The sequence below is a fragment of the Pygoscelis adeliae genome, unplaced genomic scaffold (genome assembly GCF_000699105.1).
Source record: "Pygoscelis adeliae isolate BGI_AS28 unplaced genomic scaffold, ASM69910v1 Scaffold154, whole genome shotgun sequence".
Lineage (NCBI taxonomy): Eukaryota > Metazoa > Chordata > Aves > Sphenisciformes > Spheniscidae > Pygoscelis > Pygoscelis adeliae.
The window spans coordinates 30,044-43,589 of NW_008825113.1; the positions used below are offsets into that span (position 1 = coordinate 30,044).

The 13,546-nt window shown below is 44.7% G+C and overlaps 1 protein-coding gene across 1 annotated transcript in view; it reads right to left on the reverse strand.

The window, feature by feature from the left end:
* TIAM1 (T-cell lymphoma invasion and metastasis 1) overlaps positions 1-13,546 on the reverse strand; it is a gene marked incomplete at its 3' end in the record, with an annotated part of 83,378 nt that overhangs the window by 27,262 nt on the left and 42,570 nt on the right. Inside the window, 2 exon segments of the mRNA XM_009328008.1 lie at positions 5,351-5,575; positions 8,929-9,015. Of these exon segments, the coding sequence (XP_009326283.1) occupies positions 5,351-5,575; positions 8,929-9,015 (312 nt within the window).

Below are 13,546 nucleotides of genomic sequence, written 5' to 3' on the forward strand. Positions count from 1 at the left end.
TCTATTGCTTCCCTTTCCATTTCAACTAGGTAATAAATTGTGCAAATATAGAAAAATCTATGCTGAATGTCATTCAATTCATTCACTCTTCTTGGGAAAAACGCAGATTCAATGAAAACTTCCCTGTACCAACTATACCGTGGCCACTTTTCACCCTCCCCAGTTCAGGAGCCTCATCAAACACTTGCAATACCCTTGAGTAGCCTGTTTGGAATAAACACGAATTTTCATAGACATAAAAATGAAGCATGTGCTCAGTGAGCTTAGAAACCAGGGACATCGAGATCAGAAAAAACAGCCTTTCCTTCTGCAAGTACCATGCTGCAGCCTCGGGCTTGCAAAGCCGGCAGGGGGAGCGGCAACACAGCAAGAATATTAAGATTAGAAATCCGCGGGTAAGGGAGCAGGTATGCTTACTGCAGCTAAAACGGAAAGGGTCAGAAACCCAAAGCCGCAATGCAAAAACTAATATGCTAACAGCCACGCTGCTTATTTCAACAGCAGCCCAGGCACACTTTAGAAAAGCCAGGAATGAGACCTCTGAACACAATATTGACTGAGGCAACACCCTTGAGCTTTGGCTCTTAAGCTTTTAGAAAATAGATCTTGTGAACAACAGTTCTGCATGTCTCTGATTAATTATATGCAAGACCCTCAGATTGCTGCTGCAGTAAATGCTGCTGGAATTGTTAAATCAAGCACTGAATGATAACAATATTTTTTAACATGCTACAAAAGCTATGAAATTAGTTGTCTGCCTCAGGAAAATAACCCTGAAGAAATTAAGGTTACTGTTAGTCTCAGCTTGTTCTGAAATCCAAATTACTTAGCCTAAGGGGACCTGTGACAGGACGAGGATGGAATGAAAAATAGTGGCCATTCTTACAGTGCAATGAAAATTTCAGTTTTATACCATAGTCTTTAGAGTGTGTGTTTGTTAACTTCAGCCCCTGGTTCTCCTGCTTTCTGAATGACAAAATAATAGACTCCTTAAAAATACCTAGCTGCTTCATATCTAGAAGATTAATATACCCGTTCAAAACAGGGGTATACTTTCTTTTTTACCATTTATACATTCTGCACAGTGATTTATATGGCTCACAGTTATCCCTGCAGAGTTATCCCTCATGCTAGAGGTCTCCAAAATAAAGGAGCATGCAAAGCCTAAACCTCAGAAACTCTACTCCAGAGTAAAAAAAGGTAGTGAAGAGACCACAAACAAATATGGATACTACTCCCATTCCCAAATCCCCTTCTAATAACAAAACATCTTCTTTATGATTTGGGGAGATGCAACGCTGTGTTTCCAGCTTTCAGCCCCTCATTCCCTGGATTGAGCGGAGCAGAATGGAGAGACAAAACACTCCTCGTGGGGAGGGGAGACAGCTCCCACTGATCTTTTTAGGCAATAAGGAAAACATGCTGTAGGGCTCCAGACAGAATGAGAGCTAGTCCTCCTCAACCAGATTTATGCAGACTGCATTAGCAGGAGAGAGGACTGAAAGCCAGGAAAAACAGTAATAGATGAAAGAAACAAAACTTGGGGCTCTGCAAGCCTGATGCAGCGCGAATTCCTAGGGGAAAGTATATATCACGCCCAAGATGATATTTTTCACATCAAAATCCAAGCTCATTTCAAGAATAACCTGTTAAGTAAACACAATGAAGTAACTGCTGCCACAGAGCTGATTTGCAGCCCTAGCCCCAACCTTAGTATATGCAAGGTAGTTCCAGATAATGAAACAGCTGTAAGAGACATCATATTTAGCAGGAGCACTGGCAGGCACTTCAGGGAGGTTGACTCCCAAAAACACAGCTCTGTTTTGCTCCTGGAAGACCTCCCACTGAGTAATAAGGCATTAGGAAAGCTTCCTTAAAAAAAAGTCACACAGCATCTTTCTGTTGAAAACACACCATATGATTTGCCTCACACAAAAAATCTACCCTTTGCTGCCTTCATAGCCGATGAAGAATTGCTCATGAAGATGATAATGATAGGACATCAACATGATCGGTCAACCAGACCCTGAATTTCTGGAGAATGGATGTGCCTTCAGGTGATTTATACCTGCTGGCATTCTGGCCCAGCAATGTTTCACCCCCCTGCTGAAAGGGGGGCTACACTACTTCGGGACGAAAGAAAAAATCTGCATGCTATAAATAAAGCATATAACAGAAATCGCTGAGCTGATTTGCCTAGCCAGCCAAACTGCCAGTAATCAACAAGGACACAAATAAATGGTTCATTGGGTATTTCATACTTGACTGCTCTCTACAAGAAGCTGTGGAGCCGAGACCAAAAATCTAAGATACAGCCACAATCTCCCAAATAAAAGCACGTACCCCTTTTTAAAATTTCATGTGGATCCTATTTTAGGTAATGAATTCCTGAAAAAGCAAAGGGCCAGAAGAAGAAAGGCTTCAGTAAAACACTGTGTTCTACAAACACCTAAATAGAGAGAAATTGACGGGGAAGATCAAAACACCTGCCTCCCAATCGCACACTTAGGAGCAGATCCTTGATTTCACTCCCACCTCAGGCTAAGTCATCCCAGATTAGAGCATTGGCGTTGTTTAGGTTTAAACACCGTCTTAACGCCGTTATTCAGAGGCATATTTCACATGGCAACTACAGGCGCTTTCAGAAGCTGTCAGAGACACCTGCACATCTGCTGATGAGCTATTGTGTTGCTTCTATTGGTTAAAGAAGTATTCCTCCCCCTTTGAGGAGGAATGAAGGCGATTCCCACCTCAACGTTTGCTGCATTTTGAAGGAAAGCAATGTCAAGAGAGCTCTAGCTTCTGTGCCGCCTGTCACCTGAAAGAGAGAGCAAAGGAGCTGACTACACACCAAAAGTGAAGGGCAGCTGTACCGAGAGAAATCTGAAGGGAAAAGGAAGCCCTAAAGCTTATCCCCGGTCCTGGGGAGCTATTTAAGAAGCAGGCGCTTCGGTCCACCAGACAGTTCACATGCTCACTGCAGGACATGGAAAAACAAGCAGCTGTTCCACACCACTGCGATAACCACAAAAACCCAGCTCGGGAGAAGCTTACAAAGGAGGACAGACATGACTTGAGTTGAGAGCAGCACAAAGGAAGTCGTGCCTACAAAGCAGCAGAGGTGGGAGGTCTGATTTTGCTGTGACATGTCTATCAGCCATGTCCTATGTCTTCATTTCACATGGTGCACGCAGAGTTATTACTGGACAATGTTAAAAGGCAAATGCTAGGCTCTTCAGACACATTTGGCAAACCATGCACTATCTCACCCTCAGCAAGGAAAAGGACCCCTGAAAGACCCTCAAAATAATGATGCAGAGAACAGACAGTGGCAGAGAAACTGCTTGTTGAGACCAGCTGTTGAGACCCTGTGTTGCAAAATGTGACTGCTCTGCCTTAGAAATCACTATGTTGCATAAATACAAAAGTCCCAGTTCCCAATTCTTTGCACCGAGGGCAGACACCTACTTCAGCGAAAAGTCTGGGTATGAGGACTCAGCACTCGGGGTTTCAGTTAAAAAGCACAGGCAAGGACAAAAGGATGGGGCCCGCGAAGAGCTGGTGTTAAGTAGGAAATGGGGGCATCTTGTGGCCAGCTATAAAAATGTGCAAGATGAGCTTGATTTTTCAGCACAAAAGCCTAACTGGGAAAAGTTCAATGGAAATCAAAAGGGGAAAATGTCCTTCTGAAAATGTTTAATTTTAACTGCCTTTGGGGGTTTATCCCACATCTTACATGAGGTTGCTTTTATCAGTCCCCTTAGAGATATTTGCAATAAGCTATTTTTAAGCTTTCTTGTTCATGCTATTCCACTTGCTATGAATACCACACTCCCCAAAGTCAGACTAGGGGTCCAGCTTTCCCTTTCCCCACTACGTGTTCCCGTCACCTGAACAATGACATTTTTGCTAGATCACTTTCAGTCAATATTTTAAGCAAAACCAGAGCCACATCCAGAAACGCTGAGAGGCAGGCTGTACCTCCCCGACCCTTTGCAGGCAGAGATGAGTCAGCTTGGTCCTGAGCCCAAGCCAGCTATCTTTCACTGTGGCTCATTTGCTCCAGCTCAGCATCATACTAATGCACTCACACCACTCCTGGGTTAGCTCCAGTTTGTACCCAGACTCATCCCAGAAGCCCCTACACCGAGTGATTGCAGCAATCAGACAGACGTGTCCTGGGAGAAGGCTGACTTTAACCCTGGTGAAGTGCATTAACAGTCCCCCTCCTGCTCCAGCTTTTTATTCCAAATGCCCAAAACAAAACCGTTTTCATAGTTACCAAAACAACTATTTTAACATTTTTGAAACCTTTACTTTGGGGAGAAAGCAAAGCATTTCGACATATTCAGACACCATTTACTTTTGACTGGAAGTCAAAATTTACATCAGCTCAGAATAGTTTTGATTATCTAGGAACTACTTCTTTTTGGCCATTCTATTCATTTTTTGTGTATTTTAAATTATTCCAAAAAACTAAAACAAGCAGGTACGTCCAGTATCCTCTTCTGTTTTCCAGTACAGGTGGCATTTAGAAGCCGGCAAGTAAGACTTGACTAAGCAGGCAAGTAGGAGGAGCCATGGTGCAGGAGCTTTCCTGCTATCCCAGTGCAATTCCCAACAGTGTTGTCTCACAGAGGTAATGGCTAGCAACCACCAAGGAGATGATCCTGCTCTTCTGCAGTCATTTCTCTTATCCCAGCATGGGTGCTTGTCGTCAGCCGGTTCAGGAAGGTAAACTAGTGGCAAACATTTGCTAGGGATTAATTTCCTGCCAGTTCAGTTCTCTGAACAGGGCAGCATGGTGGGCAGGGATGCCCCTTCCCACCACAGTGTGCTGTGGGACCAGTTAGATACATTTGGCTGTAATGTCAATCACTACCTTTAGGTGTTTTGAACTGTCCCTGTGAGTTACTTATGTGTCTCATCAAACACTCAGGGCTCCTGTGCTCCTGGCTAATCCCAGAGAGGGCGAATGCTTATCCCCTCTTCCTTCCCTGCCATACGTATATCCTGCGGGCAAATCCATAGGTAAAGGTACCTCCTGAGCAGCCCAGAAGGGAGCAATTAGTTCTGTGACTCGCTGTAGGCACAGCTAGATGATGTGACATGCATTTGGCGATAACACACTTTTCACAGCCTAACCATGTACACAGTCATCCTTCATTGCTACCGCAGATTATACCTCACAGCTCCCAGAGCTCCTACGTATTATCTGCCCAGCGCATTCAAACTGCAATTCCTCTCACTTCCACCATGGAAGTTACATGAAGGGAATCAATGGGATTACACCAGCACATTGTAAGCGTGAATCCTCCCCTCCTGGTAATTTCTACATTGAACCCAATACCTTGGTTGCTCCCAACAAATGCCAGTGCGCTGTCGCTCGAGTCAGATGGGTTTTCCAAGCGACGTGGTGGTGGCTGCATTAGTTTCTGCCCTTCCTCTATCTCAGGATAGGTGCGCACAGTAAGACACAGCGAAGGCTGAACAAGGGCATCTTTCAGCAAAGCTGAGTCCAGATCCTCAGCAGCTTTCTTGTTAATCTCCACAATTTCATCGCCAGCTTTCAGGCCTGCAACACAGAAAGGAACAGGTAAGACTTGCACCTGTAACTTTTCTGTTACCCACAGACATCAAGGAGCTCAGCCAGGTGTTTATGAAGTGCCACACAGTGTTATATCTAGACATAAAGTAAACATTTATGACTGCAAATGATATTGAAATTTGATGGACTTTTGCGAGACCTGTTGTCAGGCTCCAGTACCATCCCTAAGAGCACCATGCCCAGGAAGTCCCTCACAATGTACCAGCAACAAGATATCCCCTTTTTCTTCATGTCACTCTGCAAGGGAACAGCCGCTGTACAGCAAGCCACCCTACACAACACATTGCTCGTAAATAAATGTATTCTGAAGGACAGAGTCAGACTTCTGAGGTGCTGCACACAGGACAGGGGAAGGATGAAGTAGCTGTGCTGGCTTGATTCTTCCTTTTAACCTTCCATATAAGTGAAGGCTTTTATTCGAAGTGGTCACCTACCCATACACCTAGGAGGAGAGAAAACGTTTCCCGCTCAGCCAGGGTGTATGGTGTAGGACTTCAGACAGCCTCCTCTCTGGCTCTGTCTGAATCACATCCTAGCACATAGATCTTCAAAAGGTGAATTTTAGCACTTGGTAAGTTAGTCATGGTTTTTTTCCAATCTGATTTCAGGAGCTATTTATAGCATCAGCGCCCAAGGGAAAAGGGGATCTGCAGAGGAAACAGCTGACTCCCGCTTGGTTCAGGGGTGACACAGTAATGCCAACAGACAACGTGCGGTCCTCTGAGGTGCCGCAGGAAACCTGACCTTCCCCTCAGCCACCCGGGCCTGCTCTCCAACTGACAACAGCAAGCTGCACCAGGGTTTAATCCCAAATAATCTTTAGGGTCAGGCAGGCAGCAGCACACCAGGGCACATCGGTGCTGACAGCCCCGATCATCGGGGGCTTTTTCTCCACTTGAGGGTGACACTGGTTGTCCCCTGCAGGCATCCTTCCCAGGAGTCAGCTGGCTGGGCACAGCTGGTGGGAAAGCTGTGCAATGGCCACCACCCCACCAACGGGACCGCCATGGCACCCCTGTCACTGTCCTGGCATTTACAGGGACGAAAGCTGGAATTTTCAGGGTCAAAAGAGCTGCTCCCTCCGTGGGGGTGACCTGCCCTCATGCCGTGCAGTCCTCTGGCTGGGCAATCATGCAGAGGACAAGTCTTGCCACCCTCAAGCCCAGATGAAAGGCCTGACTCGATGAGCCTGAACTGCGAGCAGAGCTCAGCTGCATCCTCCAGGAAAGAGATTACCTACCCGCATTCAAGAAAGAAACGTGGAAGGGAGGAGGCTAAAGAGCTTCAGTCTTCTTTAGGAAAATTGAGATCTTTCTAAATGCATGTAATTGTGCCCAGAAACTGTAGTGTGGCGTGCAGTTTTGGAGAGAATAAAATGAACTAGATAGAATAGCTACAAAGTAAATGGACCATAAAATCGTATTTGAAACAAGGACAAAACAAAGCAAGTCAAGCATTTCGTGTTATTTCATTTATTCTACTTAGCGATGCCATGTCATAATAGTAGCATATTAATATGCCTGCCACCATAAACATCATATCTGGGGTTTCATTTACTCTTTGTAATCCTTGTTTTGAATCATTTGGGATAAAGCATCATGTCTATCTCAGTACAGTCAAGCACCTCAAATTCCAACGGTCTAGCTAATGCAACCAACAAAAAAAAAAGGTAAATAATAAAAATTATTAGGAGAAAATGAAATTTAAGTTTCTAATTGGAGAAAAGATTGAAAATTAAATACTGTATCTCTTCTGGTTAGACTTACTAGAGGAAGTGCAGTCAAATGCAAACATGAATGTAGATAATGGGAGGAAGAGAGAGTTTTCCTCCCTGCTTTCTGCTAACTATGAGTATCTTGTCATAATATCCTGCCAAATACTGTTCATACAGAAGTGGCTTTTTATATCAATTATGAAGAGCAATATATCACTGAAAGTGTGTTTTAGCATTTCAGCCCCACAGGAGGCAGTCTGTGTTCATGCATTCATTTAAATTGTCACTCAAACATTTTCTAAAAGCAAAATAAGGAAGGCCTGCTGAAACCAACCCACCCCCCAATATCCTCTTCGCTCCCCAAAAGAAGCCTGCAGATTTTTATTTCCCTGTTGCAGGCTGGCAGATAGCTGCCCCCCAGCCCCCGTTCAGGGCTTTTGGCAGAATCCCCATCCTGTCAGCTAGGGAATCGTACGGGGCTGAGGTGGGGTGAGGAGAGAAAGGTGGTCTTTTCAAGCTCAATAGACATACGCAGCAGCCCCCAGAACCACCTACGGGGTTTTCTTAATTTAGGGTTAGAGGTTACAGCTGAGTGAAACTCCAGGCTTCCTGCAGCCAAAACTGTTCCCCCTCCTCTGCCCCCTGTTTCTTCCTTCCCAGTTACTGTCTGCACAGTCCTGTCCCTCCACTGTGCCACTTCTGCCACTTGCTTCACTGCAACACAAGCCAACTCCCTTTGCTAGCAGGTCAGAAAACCAGCCACACATTTCTGCCATGGCAGTTTTCTATCAGTGAGCTCAATCGGCTCAGCTAAGAGTGCCAGAGTCAGCACAAGGCAAAGGGCTGGAGCAGTTTGGGGGGGACCAGCCCCCATTGCTTTCGGCAACAGCAAACCGGTGAATAAGCTCTGCACGACCATGTAACCATTCACCAATAAAACTCTGCAGGTGTGTCTAAGGACTCTGCATATACTGACAGGTTATGATGAGATGAGAGTCTTCTCACTCTTCATGCTCCCCGTGTTATACTTTAAAACCTGGTTGAGTTTCAGCTGCCCAGCTCCCTGACTAGCCCATCCCGTGACTGCATGAGTAGCATCGGAAAGGGCAATGAATGGGAAAAGCAGTTAAGGGCATGGCAGTGTCAGGGTTGACCTCAGCTGGGGTAAGCTGCAGTTAAACCATATCCTGCTCTGCCCTCGGATGAGCCTGGCAGCCTAGTTATCTTTGCCGGTTTCTGGTCCAAGTGCTGTCATGCTTCCTGCAAAACTAGAGGCAGTAATCCCAGCCTCAGAGACCACTATGATTGCTTCTACTGTACCTGTTTATCTCGCAGTGACCAACTTGAGAGGGCCCCTGCTCCTCTTACTAGCAGCAACGGACATCCTGACCCTGCTACGTACACAGCAACTCAAAATTAAGAGGTTGACTATACAGCACAGCTGATCCCAAGAGCAGAACAGCCAGGTATTCAGTACCTAAGGTTCTTCACAAAAGAGCATGGTCTCTTTTGGACTGGGACCCTGGTTTGGTATGTTCGTAAAGCTCCTACCCAACAAGCTCAGGATTAAACAAGCAATTACAAAAACACTTTAAAAGTCTTTTACCTTTCTTGAAAGCTAGGCCTGTCTCTTTGACGCCATTCACATACAGCCGACGAATCCCTTCTTCTTCCACAGAGGACAGAGAGAAACCTAGGGAGATATCCAGCGAGATGGTTAGAAAAAGCCAACCACTTCCAGTATGTCCTAACAACTGCACGCACTACAGGTAAGGCTGTGCTGTCCCTGCAGCGAGCAGTTGGGAATTCCTCCCTTCTCCTTTCCCATAAACCTTTACAAACGTAAAGGGAAAGTTAAAAAATGAAAGTGGCTTTAACAAAAACCTGAACTGAATTTCTGAGTTTATACATAAATCATCTACAGCTTTATTTGAGGATAGCACAGTTGTAAAATGCTGGAACAGACTTCCAATTCTCTTGCCACAAAAGGTCACTTCAAGAAGTTTTGCTGTTTGCAGGCAAAAGCTGCACAGAGATGTGGTTTGTGACCCAAACTGACAAAAGCCAGGAAACGGAGAGCTATGGCTGACATGCCATCCTGAACTCAGACAAGGCATAACAGCGCCTGCTAAAGCAGAATGCCAACTTTTACTTTTTTAAATTCCTGGGCTGGACAAGTTTGTAAAAATGCCAGTTCCCCTTCTCCCCCTTTCTATTCTCAGCTGCTCCTGGCACGACCTGTTATTTGCTAAGTCTCAGCTCAGTGCACATTTTATAGCTATGTCAGATACCCATAGACCAGCCTTATAACGGAAGTACTGACACAGCCTTAATTTAAACAGTGCAAGTGGTACTGTTACATTTGGTTTTGGTGATTTTCCTGCCATTTGTGTTTGACACTGTGTAAGATAACAACGTGTAAAGGAAATACAATGTGGTTAGTTAAATAGCATTTATTTATTTACTGTTAAGAGTTATCTAAAGCAGAACATTTGCCTTTCTGAAACTTCATTACTCCCAAAATGGGTGTAGGCAACCATTTGCTCTCTCTTTTTCCAACTAGAAAAACATTTACAAACCTCTGGGGGGAGACGCTTGTTTGACATGGAATCAGCCACCAGCCAAGAGGAAGCAGATGTGCTGGGAGCCTATTCTGACTTCAGGACTCCCTTCAAGTTGGTGCTTACGGATGAGAAGTTATTTTTTCATCCATCATTTAAAAAAAAAAAAGGAAGAATGTGGCAGCCTAGAAGCAAGGCGCATATGGCCCTTTGTGACTTACTGAGCTCCTTGGAATCTGTATGCGAGCTCCTCAGCCTGAATAAAATGAAATTTGTGAAGCTCACTCAACACACCAGCTTTGGCAGAGGGAAAAACTCTTGACTAAACAAAAGAGCAGCTGTAAAAAACCAGTAGCTATTGGTTGTCATCACTGCAAAGCCTACCTGGAAAACCCTTAACCAGAAGCACAGTGGAGCATGCCCAAGACTGCCGTTTGAGTCAGCACAAATTATCAGTTACTAATACCATCACCCTTTTGCAACTGAAATGCTGGTTTGCAGCCAACTACCATACACTTAAAACAAGGCTGAGTTGCATCTCAAGTTCTTGCTGTAGCTAACTGTGAAGAGATTAGCATGCCCAAGCAGTCCTAAGTTACCGTTCTCCTTCATGAGAAGACCTCTGCCTCCTCCAATCTGTCAGGGCTAAAGGCAGGTGTAGTTGCTTTTTAATTCAGCTTTCATTAAAAAAAAAAAAAAATCCAGAGCAGAACAGGTGTAAGGAGCAATTAGATATGTTGCCATCACCTTTAAGAGATGAGAGATGGACAATTGGCAACAGCCTTGAAATGGTCATCTCACAAATACACTTAACCCCTCCGCAGACAGGGTATGTGACCATACCCCAAGTATGGATAAACTTTCATTTCCACAGTTGTGATGTGGCCGGATCTGGTAAACAATTTGAAGCAGCATTCCTGTCCCACTGCAGTGCCAATGCCAGTGTTTTCACTGCCATGCAGTAAAGCAGAGCAGGGAACTCATCCAGATGGGAAATACCTCAGTCAAGTGTGTGTGCGCGCGCGTGTATAGATATATGTATATATATACTTGCATATATATACACACACTTGCATATATGCATAAACATGTATGTGTAGTTTGTGTATACACATGTATAGTACAAATGTACAGTTTCCATCTGCCTGAATTCTGCAGGTGCTCCACACAAACACGTGTACTAGCATTGCATGAGAGGAAGGGCAGGAGTGGGTGGAAGCGACAGCAATTGCATAAGCTGGCATCACTGCCAAAAAGATTATTATCAAGCTGTGCATGGACTCTGAAACACAGGTGTGAAGAGATGGGTGGTGACCCAGACAGAACCTTTTCTTCACTGCAAAGTTTTGATGACAGGAGAACAGAAGTCTGCATCTACAAGTGCACATGGCCTCACCGAACCAGCACAATACCTGCACAAATCTGCCTCCAGAAAATTACCTCAGCCCCCTGAGATAGACAGTTGCTAACAAAAATGCCAGTATGTTCCCGGTACATACAGGAGCTGGAAGCAATAGGTTCTTACTGCTGGTGCGCCCTCGTTTCTGCCCACACAACCTTTGCAAAGAGGCTGGTACCAGTGAAAGAGGCAAGAACGTATGTGCCCAGGCATCAGTAATAGCATCACACTGACAGATCTAATGCTGGCAAGGTCCGACACACTGGCCAGACACTCCAGGAACGCCTCTTACCACAGGCACACTGGTGGGAGTAGAAACACTACAGAATGTTCCCAGGTGAGCTTTCCCTGAAACACTCTGCTCCGTCCTCTTTACATCACTTGAATTCATGGTGTGCTCAGAAATGATGGCAAAGTTGCTCCAAAAGCCTGCTAATGCCTGAAAGGGCAGCTATGCCCCCTCCCCAGCACCAGGATCTCTTAGCTGGCCCAAAACAGCTTGCAAAGCCAGCAGACAGCTATTCACTTCTTTTATTATCTTACCTTTCTGCCAGGCTAGTGAGCTGAACTGGCCTGTCTAATTGCACCCTTAGTGAAAGCGTTTCACCTCCCCATCTTTGATACCATGTCTGTTAAATGGAGATAACAGCACTAAGTCTACATTGTCGGGATTAGTGAATAGCTGCTTGTGAAGTATCTTGAAAATTCAAGGTGATTTACAAGTATTATTATTGCTATAGCTGGAATACTAGCAACAATAACAGGTAATGTCACTAATGATTTTCATAATCTCATCCATTTTCAAAAGGAAGACTTTTCCAGTTCTTCTGGAGGAATCAAGGCACGCGGAATTTGGACATATGTTTTTAAACTGGGCAAGAAGTATAAGGCTTGAACAAAGCTGCACAGAAAAAACAAGTAATCATCAGAATAAAAAGTCCCTTAGCGCTCTAGACATTCGGTTTCGGTATGGGCTCCTGACCCTGTTCCCAGCACTCGTTGAAGTGCCTGTGAGGGGCTGAGCCTCCAGCGCTGCCCAGCTGACTGAGAACCAATCTCAAAGGCAGACCCACTCACACACAGACTTACACAGGTGCTTAGATGCTTGGAGGCTGTGTGGTCACGTTATTGATTTAGGATTTTTTCAAAACAAAACCAGTAGCAAGAACCCTTAAGCAACACTGTTAAAAAGATTCCACGCCAAAATTTTAAAGCTCTGATCTTCGTGTTGCCATAGCTCACGAATGTGTTGTAGCTCTCTCTCTGGATTCTAGAAGTATGTATTGGCAATGCTAATTCTGTAAAGAAAGAGACTAAAAGAACTAAAAACTCAAATGTACCTAACATACAGGATGGGAAAGGATCTCAGGAGGAACCCTAGCCTTCCCTAGCACCAAAACAGGATCAACACTTCACCTCTGCTCCCCTGCACACACATATTCCAGCACGCACTTGTCACTGTATGAACACATAGTACTGAGACACATACAGACTACAGAAATTCTGCTGCCATTTAGAGTCAAAGTAAGTTTTGCCATTTTCTTTCAATGAGAGCAAAGTCAGCTTTTTTGGGGTGCATTTAGCATTTACTCCCTGCAGGGTCGGAGCCACTGAAAAGATACATCCCATGTCTCATACAGCTGATGTCATTTCACAGGACATGACAGTGCATTTCACGGCCTCTCCTATCTATCACTTAAAAAAAGAGAAGAAAAAGAAATAAACAGGAAATGCCACGATACCCCTAACTCTTGCAGTGCTTTCAGGCACAGCATAATTATTGAACCTAGGGCCATCACCGTGCTGGTTAATATTACTCTCTTAGGCCTTCAATATTCAAATCGCAGTCAGTACCACTGCTTTGTAGCAGAGCTCAATATTCAAATGGCCTGCAGCTGTATAGTAAGCAGTTTGGGGATTCAGAATTATTCTAGTCATTAAAACAGAATATTTAGATAAACAGTAAAAAGATGCAGATTGGCTTCCCACAGGGTAGGTTGCACAAATAACTTTAAAATACACTACAGAACTGTAACTGCCAGACCAAAGGACAAACTCGCCAGGCTGGAGGTCTGTAACTTGAAATACTTGAAAGCTAAGGAATATGACCACCCCCATGTGAAGATTGGGGATTTTGCTGAGATTACACAGGGAGGACTTCCCCTATTTTATATTTTACGCACAGATCTGTATCACATGTCAGATTCTGGCTCCAGGAGTCCAGAGAGCATCCTCAAGGGCCAGGCATGGACCAGGACCAGGCT